The sequence below is a fragment of the Gambusia affinis genome, linkage group LG13 (genome assembly GCF_019740435.1).
Source record: "Gambusia affinis linkage group LG13, SWU_Gaff_1.0, whole genome shotgun sequence".
NCBI lineage: Eukaryota > Metazoa > Chordata > Actinopteri > Cyprinodontiformes > Poeciliidae > Gambusia > Gambusia affinis.
The window spans coordinates 7,203,271-7,217,893 of record NC_057880.1 but is presented as its reverse complement, the minus strand read 5'-3'; the positions used below and the strand labels follow the sequence as shown (position 1 = coordinate 7,217,893).

Genomic DNA, 14,623 nt, shown 5'->3' with positions numbered 1-14,623 from the left:
GTTGGCTCTGTAGGTCAGTAATTGATTTGTCTTCCTGCAGGAGAATCTGTGATCCTGGACTGACTTCTTTTGAGCCAGAAGCTCTTGGAAACCTGGTGGAGGGCATGGACTTTCACAAATTCTACTTTGAGAATCGTATGTTCCTCAAACTCTTTACCATTTAGTCACTATCCCTGGCATATACACGTAATCCTATGTGAGGGGTGGGAAACCATGCATTTTTTCCCCTTTGGTTGGTTCATCTCCCACAAATGAGTCGATTTCATCTTCCAATTATTTCAACAAGCCAACGCGCATCTTTTCCAAAACTCCCCGTTTTCCAAAGACCACCTTCAGCGGGATTGCTCCGTTTGTGTCGTTGCAGTTCTGAGTAAAAACAGCAAACCGCTCCACACCACCATCCTCAACCCCCACGTGCATCTGATCGGCGAGGACGCCGCCTGCATCGCCTACATCCGCCTGACTCAGTACATGGACGGCCAGGGGCGCCCTCGATCCTGCCAATCGGAAGAGACCCGCGTGTGGCATCGACGCGACTCCAAGTGGCTCAACGTCCACTTCCACTGTTCAGGAGCGCCGGCTGCACCGCTGCAGTGAACGGACAACCCAGGCCCAGGTGAGGCAGCAGCGGCACAGAGGGGTTCAACTCCTGGTTTATGTCGAGTTTGAATATAATGGGCAGGGAACCTTGAATCACTAAGGTGTGTTCAGGCCTCCTGTCACATTGCCCTTTGCCATTGTGCAAGCACACCAATTCCCTGTGAAGTTTCATTTGTTTACTCTGAATGTTAGCTAGCGCTGGATGGTCATTTTTATTATTAATTCTTTTTCGATTAATCAATACTTTTTTTTGTTTTTGAGAGTTTAATTTTTTGGAAAATCTGAATTCTTTTTCTAAAGATGCACTCCTGGGGTTTTCGTAGTTCAGAGTGATGTCAGCACGCAAGGGCGGCCATCTTGTTTGCGAAGCACGATTTTCTGGCTTTTGCTTACTTAGACTTTGAAGTCAGCTCTACAACAGAGCTGGCTTCTAGCTAGGCTATGATTTTTATTTCCTAATTATCAAAAAAAAAAGTGACATAACCAGAACATTATGAGAACTCCAATATGAAGAACAAAGAACAAAATGTGGAATGTTGAGCCTCTTGTGAAGATATAATTTATCGGTTTTACAGATAAGGAAATACTTCATTGCTTAACACATCATCAAATTATTACAAGTAGCAGGACCAAAAGAAAAAAAATTAAGATCAGAAATTAGATCTGGAACAAAAAAAATAAGAAATTTTATGTTCAAGCTGTGTTTTCTACGTGTGACGGAAAACTTCCACAGAATCTGCCGCATCTGCGCAAAAATACTCCACACAATGTTTGCCTTTCACTCATTCTACTTTTCACTATGTAGTTTGACAAGCGTGCTGTGAGCTAGCTGCGCAGAGACTAGCATTTTTTTTTTTTTTTTTTTTTTTTCCCCCTCCAGGTTTGCCTGAACTCGAAATCTACTTTTCTCTCCGAGGTCGGAGTGGAGCCTGGATCCTGGCTGGGGACGAGGCTGCATGGGATACTCAAAAGTGGGGAAAATATTACAATCTTTAAAAAGGAAAAAAAAGCAACGACAACAAAAAAAAACATGTTTAAAAAAAAAAAAAGTTTCAAAAGCTTGAACGACCAACACCAATCCAGTCCATCCCTTACTAGATGATGACGATGATGATGATGACGACGAGTGGCTCAGCTGTTGGGGGCCCTGCCTTGCAGATGGTGCATGCTACTGACGGCTACACAGGGGTGATGCTGTCCTGGTCCTTGTTCTCCCCTCCCCTTGTCTCGGATTTGAGTGTTAGAAATATAAATATTCATCACCACTTCGAAAGATTTCCTGGGGCAGCGGGAATATTTGGAATGATGTGATCACTTTGGGCCAAAGCAGAGCAGCTAAGTGTTTAATGCAAATATTGTTTGTGTTTGAGTTGACTGGTATATGGATGTGCTGGTAAGGTTCAATAGGAGTCAGGTTTTAACCCCTGCAGTGTTTTAACTCCTTATGTTACCGAAGGGACCTTTTTAGTTTTTTTGGGGGGGGGGTTTAATATATGCTGAGAGCTTTGTGTTACTTCCTAGTTGAGGGTTAATTTTTTTAAAATTCTGAGTTGACTTTTTTTTTTTTTTAAGAAAAATGGGTTTTATTTAATAGAACTGTCTATAAAGAGATATTTATATTGAGGAATCTAGGGAAAATTATTTGCTTTGTGGTTGTAGGAAGGAAACTTATGCAGGCAATTTTTTTTAATTATTTTTTTTATTTTAAATTCAAGCTGTAAATACAAAAATATCGCCACACAACATGCATGGACACACACACACGCTCACAATCCCCTCCCCCTGCTCTTTTAAGGTCAAGCTTTTTAGATGCGTCGTCCGAGGGCCGGCTAGTCCTGAAGTTGCAGAAGGACTCCCCCATTTGTTTGGTCTGCAATGATTCAATCCAAACACAAGGTGGCAGCGTTGGTAAAAATCTGAACCATGCCTTATTAAAATGTCCAAATCTGAACGTCAAGTCGGCGTCTTGGACGCTCTCTTGATTTCACGTTTGTGTGTTTTTAAAGGTAAAGCATGATTTCTCCAACTAGCCATTGGCCTGTACTGTTTCTCATTGTTTGTTTGCACACTTAAAGACTCGATGCTGTTGCTCTTCCGAAGGAGTGAGCCTTTCTGCAACTCCAGTTTACGCTTGCCAAAATAAATAAATAAAGAAATCTCGCCGCCTCACTCTACCTCTGCCCTCTCTTCTCCCATCGTTGACCTTCACCAAGCGGTCCCGTTGCCGTCGTAACGTGACGGAGACGAATCCGTCTCGTTTTTTTTGTTTGTTTGTTTGTTTGTTTTGTTTTTGGTCGACGTCTAAACTTTATGTTGTCGGTCTTGGCTCGCCGTACTTCGGTGTGAGGTCCTGCTAATGTAAAACAGGTTGCAGCAGAGGGATTTGATGGGAAGAGGGCTACAATCAGGACCTACACTGACACCAATCAGTGGGATCTGGAGTTTTTAATTTTTATTTTTTTGAAATCAGTCTCTGTTCTAAATGTTGTGGTGATAAACGTTTCGATGTTTGCATTTCAATGTTTCTAGGTTGAAAATAAAAAAAAACAAAGGAGCAGGTGACTTTTTAAACGATACGGAAAAAACCGTCATATGAACTGTTGTCTCCGGTCTGAATCACAGCATGACAGAAGCACACGAGATCAAAGACTCCCTCTTCGGGGGAGGGAAAAAAGGACAAGAACGCACACGCGTGGGTGTCTGTGTTCGTTCCACGGTGTCATCCGAACTTTGTGTGACTCTGTACCAGCAAATGAGCAAGGCTTGTTGAGTGTCTGTCCTGCGCCAGGCTGCTCCATGGTAACTCGCGCGCTATAAATCAGCTGACGCTTCTGACCACGACGTCGTGCGTGCGTGCATGTGCGTGTGTGTGGTCGAGCGAACTTTTAAGAAAAGAAAACTATCTGTGAGCCTCGTCTTGTTGTACAAACTGCCTGTGCTTCTTTTCGATCGACGTATCCGAGATGCCATGAAGACTTGCGTCCACTCCACCACGCTTTGTAAATCTGAATCTGTGATGTTTTTTTTTTTTTTTTGTGCTGTGGGCACCGGCCTGGTTGTGTGTTGATGCCACCAATCTAAAAGTGTATTTTTTTATTTTGATAATAATCGTATGTGGGTGAATTCCCATGCACCAATGGGAAGATTGAAATGAGGGGGATGGGAGGGGTAATAAAAATAAAGAAGGTTCAAGCACATTTAAGAGGCTAGCTTTAGAGTTAAGGGGTGTACTATGAAGCAAAAACCAATGCATTTGAAAACTGAGCGTAATGCAACTTCAAGGTCATCACATTCACGTGTACAGGTTTTGGATTAAAGTTATGTTTTAACCAGCTAATAAGTAAAAGTCACATTTAAATATTAGACCATGTTGAGTATGTATACAATTTGTGATGGTAAATTACAAATGTCACAGTCGGGGCAGAGCTTACGACAAATGTTTATTTTAGCTGATATTTTAATCCTTTAGAACAAAATATTCTAAGCGGTTAAATAGAACTGATTTAGTAAATCGTAGCTGTGCTGAGGAACTTCAGAAGAGATTGTTCATTAACAGCTGTAGATTCATATACATCCATCAAACAAAGCTGAGCGGTGGCGGTTACATGCTGTAGTTTCATCTTTAGTTGCTGATGTGATTTTTTTTTTTCTTTTCTTTTCAATAAAAGGCAGAAATATCCTTTAAAATTTACTCTGGTCAGACTTGTAGCTCACAACGATTAAATTGATTTTAATAAATTAAGAAACTTGACAAAACAAATGAAAATGTTGCCAAGTGATGGCTTTACCTTAAATTCAATGACGCTGTGGTTAAATTTATTTTATTTTTTCTTAGATGTTTTGTCCCCCCTTATTTTTTTTATTTTTGCATTTATAAATAAAAATGGACTGAAATGTAATGTTTAACCATTTCTGAGCAATGAGGCTACTTGCTCTAAAACATTTGCCTTTCACTGTCCATTTGCTGATTGTACAGTTAAAACGGCACAAGAAAGAGTCCGTTTACACTAATGCAAACTTTTAAGGAACATAGAAGTTCTTCTGGTTTTAAAACGATCACGACAAACATGAATTTAACAAAAGTTGACAGTTGTGGATGCCCTTATCGTCAACAGTCGACAGATGGATGGTTGGTTTTTGTCTTTTGTTTCACTGAATTTTCAGTTTTCTGACTTTTTGTCCCTTTCAGGTAGGTTCAGATTTTCTGTCAAAAATATTGATGCCTCAGTCAGTGCTTAAACCCGAAACTGAATATCTCAGCATTAGGAAACATTTGTTGGTCTTTTCCTGTCAGTTGAAACAGTCTGGCTGAACGAAACCTGCTTCGTAGTACATCGCTTGAACCAGTTTAAGGTGAGAAACCATTTGTCAAAGTATTTAGAACAACCTTAGTGTTTTACTAATTTCAACTCGACATTGTTGAAATGACTAAATTCAAATCCCCAGTAGTTCAAAAGTCTTAGGAAAACTTTCTTTCCTTTTTTTGGCACATGTAAGGTCACTACTACAAACTAAATTAACAAGTTTATTCCTTAATCTTTAATTACACAGATGATTTACTGTTCAGAAAACAAAAGCGGCATTTACCTTTTGAGTTTCCCCTCTACTGATTTTATGCAAGTCTGGGAGGGAAAACAAGACAACGTATCTAACACACAAAAAGATTATATAATGTCAAAGCACAAAAATCAAATTGAAAGCTTGATTCAATTCAGGGCAAGATGGTGAAAGTGCACCCGACACTTCCAGGGCTTAAATATACAAACCGTCAAACCTTTACAAGGTTGATCAGTATGTAACTCTGACCTCCACATGCACAAATCCACCCACCGTAGCCAAACATGAAGGGTGTGTGTGAAACGAAGCACGCACGCCCGACAATTTGAAAGGGCCTTGCTTTCCATTTTGACGTCAAAATTCAAACTGGTTCAAATATTTTGGCAAATGCTGAACATGCTTTCTTCAAAACTAAAGTGAAATGTGGGAATACATGCTACAAACATCTTGGGGGTGGGGGTAGAGTAAAAAGAAGAAATATCTGAACAATACATATGCAGTTTTACAAATGGAACAAATATGCATGTACGTCTACTTTCTGGTAATTTTTTCACTGTTGACTTGATACAGAAATGGAAATTTATTTGCATCCGCCAGGTTATGATATCGTTGTCTGATATATATATATATATATATATATATATATATATATATATATATATATATATATATATATATATATATATATATATATATATATATATATATATATATATATATATATATATATATATATATATATATATAAAGTGTTATTCCACATAAAAAAAGCACTAAAGATTAGCTGAAGCCTTAGCTTGATTGTGCTCCTCTTAAAGTTAATATATTGCATTGTGACTTTACAAACAGAAGGGGCTACATGTGTCTAAATTCAAATGGATGCTGGACTTTTTTTGCATGACTAAACAAATAAAATCCTACAACAACAAAAAAATGGTTTCTCATTGCTTTGACTTGAGAAATAAAGTAACCAAAAGATAACATTCCTGTATTGCCTGTCTTCCCAGCATGGAGGTCTGACCTGGAGGAATCATACCTACACTGATGTACGGATCTAGAATCCTACAATTATCTGACCTGGACCTTTTTAACAATTCAGGTTTCATTGTTCAAACAAAACATTTTTCTTAAATCTATAAACATGTCTCTAAGGCTCTTTTTTCCCCCCCATTTTTCCCATCCTGGTTATCCAGAGAGGTGCCCTAAGGTTGATCAAACGCCAGTCCTCCAGAAAGGATATCGATGGTTTCTTAATGTTTCCACACAGCTGACCCAGATAATTAGGTCAATAGCAAGGCTGCAGAAGTGCAGACATTTGATTCAAGAATTGGACGAGGAGCGCATGCTCAGGTTTTAGAATTTCTTGAGGGACTAGCAAGGCCATTGCCATTCACTGCTCCATCTGATTTTTCTCCCATTGAGCTAGATTTCTCCGGCTGAAACGCCACTGGGCCAGTCGGCGAACAGAAGACGATGCGAATGATTATTCTAATGTCGTGCGCCGTTTTTAGAACCGCAAACCGCCTGTAGTTTTAGCAATGGCAGAGGAGGAATAAAGTGGTTGAGTCCGTGTTGGCCACGCTTTCAAACACTGAATTAACATTAACAGCCACTTCAGTTCGGGTCGGCACTTCTCTCTTTGTAGTAGGGGATGGTTGTTTAAATATCCGATAGGCTTCATATCAATGAATTGGCCAAACTTTATCGACTAGGTAAAATGTAAAACTTCAGAGTCCTCTCCACCTTAATTTTCCTCAATTAAGTCGAGGGTCCAGACCCTCTGTGCGTGGCAAAGCATGGGACAATGGGCTGGGTTTTTACCAGGCTACTCGAGGACTGGAATTGGACGTCCACGTTTTAGACGTCCATCTGCTGAACTCGGGGGGGGGGATAATTAGACTTGGGTGCGTTCCTAAAGACCACCGTGCTGAAACAAGGAGACGTAACACAGTAGTCTTGAAGATTTTTTAATTACACCAAATGGAGACATGTAAAAGTGGAAAAGGGAGAAAACGTCAGGTCTCGTTGCCACCATCATGTTCAACACAACAGTAATGTGGACGTGTTCTGCAGGCAGCAGGCGGGTCACCTACTCCAGTTAGACGCAGAGAGAGCCTTTCCAGAAGTTTACACACAACGCTGTTTAGTCTTAGTTGATATCTGTACATCAGAGCAGGAGAGGAACTATTAATGACTACCGTGTGGTTAACTGTATGACAGAGGAGGATTTTAGTGGAGATAAACAGTGTGCTGGGTCATAAACATCATCTCTTAGGCATCCTGAATATTCCCAGGCTCAGGCTCTCTCCCTTTCAAACCAAACCACCAAAACTTTCATGGTTTTATGTCCCACTTCATCTTGCTTCTAAACCTTTGGACCCCATCCTCTTCCTTGGTCAGATAAAGAAAGTGGAATGATTGATTGCTCCATGCAGATTGTGATTATTCAGTGTAAAACAGAAGCTGGAACTGGGTTGTTTGTTTTTTTTGTTTGTTTGTTTGTTTTTTGTGTTGACATGCTTCATGTTTTTAAAGAGTGTCCTCCTGTTTAAAGAATGTAGTTGTGGCTTCAGGCAGAAGACGATCCATCTGGTGTTAAAGATACGAAGAAGATCTGGAAAAAGGAGTCCTCAAGTCTGGGTTGAGATTGCCTTTTTGGCTGTTGTGTGAACATTGGCACTTAAATCAGTTCACAGAGACTAACTAGTGCGCATCAAAGATCTGCCACATTGGATTAAAATGGCAAACTGTTGTAGAAGTCTTTAAGGGGGTGGGGGGGAAATGTCATTGTGATATTTTGCAGTATTTCACTGCTGCTTCCTTGATTCAAGGAAAAGAAAAACAGAGAAGGAAGCCACTTTTCTCCACTAAAGTGTCCTGGATCTCCTAAAAAAAAAAAAAAGTTGAATCTGGGACATACAATCTTTTCTCACTGTAGATGGCTGCAGAAGATTAGCTCTACAAAGCTTCAGACACACAGCTCCAAGGCCACCTTTCTCTGAGTCGCACGCAAGCAAAGAGAGGGGCAAACAATTGGAAAAGAAAGACAAGTTACAAGAAAACTGGCAAGAAAATACAGCAAAAGTACAGTTAAAGAGAAGGGAAAAAAAGTTTCACTGTACCAGTAAACATAACAGAGCCCCCATAGTGGACAAGGTGAATTTTTCTTTCTGGCGTTCCCTCGCAAAAGTATTGCATTCCCATGCAATACTTTTTGCGTTACCTCACTATAATGATTTTAGTAGACAGTTCATGCGGCCTCTTGAATACTGAAAGTCTTCTCCTACAATTCAATGTTTTTCCATGTAGGATTTCTATGCTCATATCTCCTTTGTGAATTATCCGACGTGTTTATATCTTTATCTTTTGGATGAACACGGGTCAAACATGTGCTTTGCATTCCTACTGTAAAACATCGACAGAAACTTTCTGTAAAAGAAAAAGGAAATACATCCAAACTATTTTAATTTGTTATTGCTGTGACTATACAAAACAGGCTCGGGTGCATTTGCAAATTTATGACAAGGGGACAAAATACTTTTGTGAGGTAACGCAAAAATACAGAAAAGAGAAAAGAAAAAAGAAATAAAATTCCCTCATGCTCCACTAGGGGGCTCTGTTAAACATGAATTCAACAAGGAGAGGAAGAGAAGCAGCAGCTAGACCGGGACTACATGCAAACACGGAAGGAGCAAAGCCATGCAGCAGCCTGATAAAGAGCCAGAAGTCACATCATTTATACACCAACACAAGACACAGCATGATGGAGGGAGACTGTGTTGTTTCCAAGAGCTTCACTTGGTGAGTAAAGACAACAGGCAGCGTAGTGAAAAATGGACCATATGCCAAGTAGGCTGGGTCCAATGAAAACCCCTGAGCAGGCGTTTGGCACCGCAGGAACAGTGAGGGGAGGGAGGGGGCAAAAGGGGGGCGCGGGCAAGTGCACAGCATGATGGGAGACATCTGTTACACAACCACGTTGTAGGCGTTCCCATGGAGACAAAACTGACCCAACAATTTTTCGTCCAGCGCTCACTCACCACGCGCTCGCAGCATGGTAGCGGACGGGCGAGGGCTCAGCAGCTTTGCTGCGGCTCCCCGCTCCTGCTTTTAGACTTTCTGCCCTCCACATCTGTAGGATAAAGGCAATGTTTATGTCGCATCTGCAAAAACAAGCCACTTTCATCAACTTCATCAATGCATACAGTGTCAATTCAGATAAATATATTTTTAAGAGTGAAATAGCAACTACAAAAAGCAGAAATAAATAAAAACTCTAAATGCAAACGGTTTTAATCGGTTTGGCACAATGAGCAATGTTTGTCTTTTGATTATAAATTACTAACTTTGTACAAAATGTGGCAGAGTCTAGAGCACTAATATCCTTTATGGAGTGTGGTGCATTAAGAGCAATAAAAGGAAAAATAAAAAATGAAATGATGCATGCTTCATTGACAAAATAATCAAAAACTCGTTAACCTTCATTATCCATCTATTTTAACAGCTGCCATAACAGTCGAAATCTGAGGTAACTTTCACCAAGGTAATCCAGTCCCTTCACTGTCAACCTTCACTTGTCCCTTTAATGACACCCAGAGATCATTTTGAGAAAGAAGATGCATCATTTTGTCACCAGCCCCAGAGATTAGTCGGAGCCCACCACACCACCAATCCAGTAAAGCCTCCAGTTCAGATATATGTACACATGAAATTGAAAAAAAAACCCATAAAACATTAAATGCACAAAAACGGTGCACACGTCAACAAACGGTAATTAAATTTAAAATCCATTTTGATTCCCAACATCAAAATTGCTGTTTTAGCTCAGGCTGGTAGAAAAAAGCCATGCAGTTTAGTGAACAACGCAAAGCGTGGAAAACACCCTGATAGTAAATCATCTCATAAGGTGGGAGGCGAGTCCATCATGTGACAAAGCTGCTTCAGTGTCACAGGGACAGTTACTTGTGACAGCAAAAGGTTCTGCTGGATTTAATGGATCTTTGAGAAATGAACAGGCCTTGTTTGATAGCCACCTAAAAATAAAACTAAAGAGCAAAACCATTTTAATCACTTTGATGAGAAAACACGATAACGGTTCAAAGTCCCAACCAAATAAGAAGAAAAGAAAAGAAAAGGTAAAGCATTCAGCACCATGACACCTTAATGCACCAAATAATAATAATAAAAATAGTGCTTTGACATGCAGGAAAGGAAAATGAGTTCATCCAATGATTTCGTTCTCCAGCTCTAGAGGAAGTTCTGATCGTCTGGTGAGAAACCTTCGGGTGACTCAAACACAGCCGTACTCGTACCACAGAGACTGGCTGTCCTCTGGGCTCAGAGTCTGCTCTGTCTCAGTGACGCTACTTGGATCAATACCATCATCGTACGCCGTCAGGCGGGATGAGCTGGCCCTCATCGGGCCATTGGACTGGCTGTGTGGGCTCTGGTTCGGCCCAGGGCGAGGCTGGGCTGGGGGGCCGCTGATGTTGCTGACTAGGGTGGGGTTCAGGGACAGGAAGGGGAGATTTTCTGCTGACTCGCTAAAGATGGAGTCCATGAACACTGACTCTGCGGTGAAGGAGGGGCCGAGGAAAGACTCGAGGCTGTCGAGGTCGGGGTCCTCTGAGCTGTGGCAGGGTAGGCTGACTGATTTGGGCATGGGGGAGGCGATGTTGGGGTGGTACTCACTGGGTGTCGGCTGCGAGCGTACGCCAGCCTTTGGGGAGGGGGCGTGAGGAGAGGCGTCAACAGACACGGGCTGCCGGTGGTCTTTGGACAGTAGGTCATGGATGCTGGTGCGCCTTGTGGTACCTTCGGCTGTCGAGATGACGCTGCTGGCCCGGGGCAGTGTGGAGGAGGAGGAGGAGGAGGAGTCCAGGCGCTCGGAGACGGACGTGGCTTTCCCCTGCGAGGAGAGGCTGGAGCGGAGAGGGGCGGAGCCTTTGACGCGCGTGCTCTCGGCTTTCCGCAGGCTTGGCCGGCCGGGCTGTCCCGAGGACCTCAGAGCCCGCTCGGCGCTGGTCGGCGCCGCTCTCCCACTGCTGGAGCGTAAAATGCCCCGCGCTTTGGTGGAGGCGCGATCTTTCTGAGCGTGCTCAGTAGAAGTGGAGAGGCGAGGGGAATCCACCGTGAGGTTCTCCTGACTGCCAGACTACAGAGGACAAGGGAAAAAAAAAAAAAGTAATCAAGACCAGGTCATTCAAAACCTCTGAAAGTCCTTTGTTTTGAAACGATTATTCATGATTAATTGTATTAATTGTCATTACTCATGATTAACTGATTAATCGATTATTGAAATAATCGTCAACTAATTTAGTAAATTGATGAATTGTTAACGGGAGTATACACCATTTGATGGGAAAAAAAAAAACAGATTCAGAGGATTAATTAAATCAAAACTGAACAAATAAAATATAGACATTTGGCATTTATAATAACAAAACATCTTGTACTGTAAATGTGCTCAGCCACATCTCCTCAAATTACAAGCATTCATCTTTTAAATACACTTCAGAATAAGAGTTGTGCTCTTTTCTCAGAACTATGATGGCCCAACAATGAAATCGATGCAAACTGTCAACGCCAGTCAACACCTCAGTTAGTAATTTGGACTTTATAAGTTTATTGTCTTCAGAATAAAAGCCCCAATATTTTATAGGCTACATTATTGCAAAAGTGGGTTTCAGCATCATTCTGTTGACCTTTGAAAATGACACTCAGACACATGGTGCTTTTTCATACGTTAGTTAATGCAAAAATAGTTTCCCAATAGGCTTTAAAGCCCAAAGCTGATTTAGGTAGGTCCAAAACTAGAAACGTAAACAGTTTTATTTTGGATCATAAACCTAAAAACAAACGAGGTTCTATGGCTTCAGCTTCTGAATTTATTCTGCAGCATATTCTTATAATGTGATGCGACTGGAGAAGAAAAAAAGAAAAAAAAAGTGCAGCATAATCACATTCCGAGCCCTCACCTCTGCAGGATCAATACCCTCATCTAGGAACTGCTGCAGGGACAGAACCTCGCTGGGGGAGCCCATCTTCCTGATCTGTGCCTGAGCGGAGACGGCGGCGGTGCCGGACGGCTCCAGGGACCTGCGCAGCTGCAGGGGGCTCTGGTGGGAGGAGCGCAAGGAGGTGGGCTGCTGGACGGGGCTGCTGCCGCTACTGGACCACACCTCCTGGTCCAGGCTCAAGCTGAACTCCCCGCTGCTCTCACTCTGAGGCCTGCTAAGACTGCCATTCAGCGTGCCTATGGGAGGGGAATGAGTTGAGAAACAGAGCAGAGATTATGCCTTGATCCCAATGAGGTTTTCAGTAACAAACAGCTTCAATATTAACACATTTTCCTTTAAAAAGCATCAGCTTTTTTTTTTTAAACAGTGTCCAATCCGTAGAGGAAAACTACAACCTTTAAATTAGGAAAGGTAGCATCATCCGATCACATTTCATATTGTTCGAAATAAAGCAAAGACTAGGGATACACATAACTGTGCCTCCTAGCAATTAATTGCCAGTCAGTCAATGAGATCAATCAACTGTAGATTAACTCATTAATCATCAACTTGCATCCCTACTGAAGACGTTAGTGGAGAGGACTAGAGCTGGAGGGAAGATGGAAGAGCGTACCTTTGCCCTCCAGAGGAGAGGTGAGGTGTGAGTTATTGTTACTATTGCTACTTGTCTTGTTGCTATGAAGGCTGGAGGGTCTGGAGGCTGGGTAGAGGACGAGAGGGGAGGTGAACACACATTCACAGTTAGGATTTACAGAGGCTTACATGTATCCACCAACGTGGACGGACACAGGGGGTGACACGTGGGAGGACGTCAACAGTCCGACAGAGCGTCACCTGCTGGGGCGGCAGATGGCTCGTGCCAGGCTGAGGGACAGGAAAGGTGGCTCAGTGCCAGACTACAGCACCAATATGTCCATCTAAGAAGACAAAGAGACCACTGACGGAGAGGGAAGGAACACCTAAATGTAAAGACCACTCCACTGGAGATGAAAAGAAGGATGTTAATGTCAGTGAGAGCTTGTTAAAACGAGAAGCAGATGAAAAAGAATTAAAAGGAACACGAGTTGGGAACATTTTTTATCTTGTGCTCTTCCCATGGCGGTTAGTTTGAAAAGGAAAGCCAGTGCAGGTGAAATCATCTCGGAATGTAGCTGCGCTTCCATTAAAAATGTGCACAAAAACTGCCGACATAATATTCCGCCAATGTTGAAAAAACAAAATTTTTTTTAATCGGAGCGTTCTCATTAAATAAGACAACACATCTGAGATCACACATGAGTACGTTTGTTCGTGTATTCAAACGTATACGTGAACGTTTGAATACGCGTATTCATTTAAAAACAAGACTTATCGCGCCATCATCCTACCGCTCCCCGTCATTGTCGTCTGCTTTCCAGCCAGTAGTAACATCTGGTTGTTCAGTTTTGTTGAATACACTAATGTTAATACAGCCAAAAAGTCGCCTGGTGCTAGCATAAAAACCTCTATCAAAAACGAAGGTTTTTTTCGACATTGGTTTGTGATTTCAATTTGTGCAATTATATGGTCAATGGAAACGCAGCTTGAGTTTCATGATACAAGTCACACCAAATCAGAGGCAAATTCAACACTTATAATCAACACAGGTGTTATTTGTAGAAAACCTTCACTTGTGGCCCAAAGTGATAGTCTCTGCACAGGAAACGGCACTTACTACAGATGCTACAGGGCACTCTGCACATAGCCTTCAGCTCAACAGGACGACACAAAGCAAGAGCACCGCTAGACCCCTGCCGGCCTAATAAAACACACGCACACACACATAATGCAACACATCCACACGGTGGAATCTGAAATGTTTAATGGACATCAAACTTGTTAATATATAATAATGCTTGGAAACAAAACAGAGGTAGCCAAAAGTATTGCTCCATAAATCAATAGATACCTCAGACATGAGCCTGATGCATTAGAACTAATGCGTGGAGGATGAGTAAGACCGGATGTCCATTTCCTTAATGCCATTACAAGAATGCAGTGGGAAATGGGTCTCAAAAGATTTTATTTTCTAAATGCATCATGGGAACTCATCTTAAAGTAATCGGCAGTGCAATAGTATAATGCAAAACAAATTTAAGAACATGGCAAAGTTAGGTTCGAAGTAGATATTTTGTCAACGCAAAAAAAAAAATTATTATTTTGAGTAAAATACGCTGAAAATGAAATGGGACAACTACTAATAGCCACATGTTTTAGCTAGTTTAAATCTGAGTGATGTGCAACAACATATTTGAGCAGCAAAGGCTTGAGTAATCTCTGCCTGGCTGCTGGACAACATCCAAAAGCCTGAATTACACAGTTTTACTTTACCCTGACCCAGATCTCTCAACTAAAATTAAAGCAGAAGATCAGGCTTAGTAAAAGGAACATCAGGGGGTTTAGCAGAGGACATGCCTTTCTTTTTTTTC

General features: G+C 41.8%; 2 protein-coding genes across 25 annotated transcripts in view; one reads left to right on the top strand and one right to left on the bottom strand.

Annotated features, from left to right (window-relative positions):
- Positions 1 to 5,342, top strand: part of camk2g2 (calcium/calmodulin-dependent protein kinase (CaM kinase) II gamma 2) — a 54,641-nt gene extending 49,299 nt beyond the window's left edge. For 18 of the 20 annotated variants that reach the window (XM_044135678.1, XM_044135685.1, XM_044135684.1 and 15 more), the window contains 3 exons: positions 41 to 135; positions 365 to 616; positions 1,481 to 5,342. In XM_044135678.1, the coding sequence (XP_043991613.1) occupies positions 41 to 135; positions 365 to 597 (328 nt within the window). In that variant the 3' untranslated portion in view covers positions 598 to 616; positions 1,481 to 5,342. Of the gene's footprint in view, positions 1 to 40; positions 136 to 364; positions 617 to 1,480 lie in introns of those variants that run through there. The other 2 variants (XR_006372494.1, XR_006372493.1) reach the window with 1 other exon arrangement.
- A 4,090-nt stretch (positions 5,343 to 9,432) lies between these two features.
- Positions 9,433 to 14,623, bottom strand: part of LOC122842381 (girdin-like) — a 61,909-nt gene continuing 56,718 nt past the window's right edge. For 3 of the 5 annotated variants that reach the window (XM_044136181.1, XM_044136182.1, XM_044136184.1), the window contains 4 exons: positions 13,870 to 13,953; positions 12,790 to 12,876; positions 12,135 to 12,412; positions 9,433 to 11,311 (listed from right to left, as the gene is read on the bottom strand). In XM_044136181.1, coding sequence (XP_043992116.1) covers positions 10,448 to 11,311; positions 12,135 to 12,412; positions 12,790 to 12,876; positions 13,870 to 13,953 — 1,313 coding nt within the window. In that variant the 3' untranslated portion in view covers positions 9,433 to 10,447. The remainder of the gene's footprint in view (positions 11,312 to 12,134; positions 12,413 to 12,789; positions 12,877 to 13,869; positions 13,954 to 14,623) is intronic. The other 2 variants (XM_044136183.1, XM_044136185.1) reach the window with 2 other exon arrangements.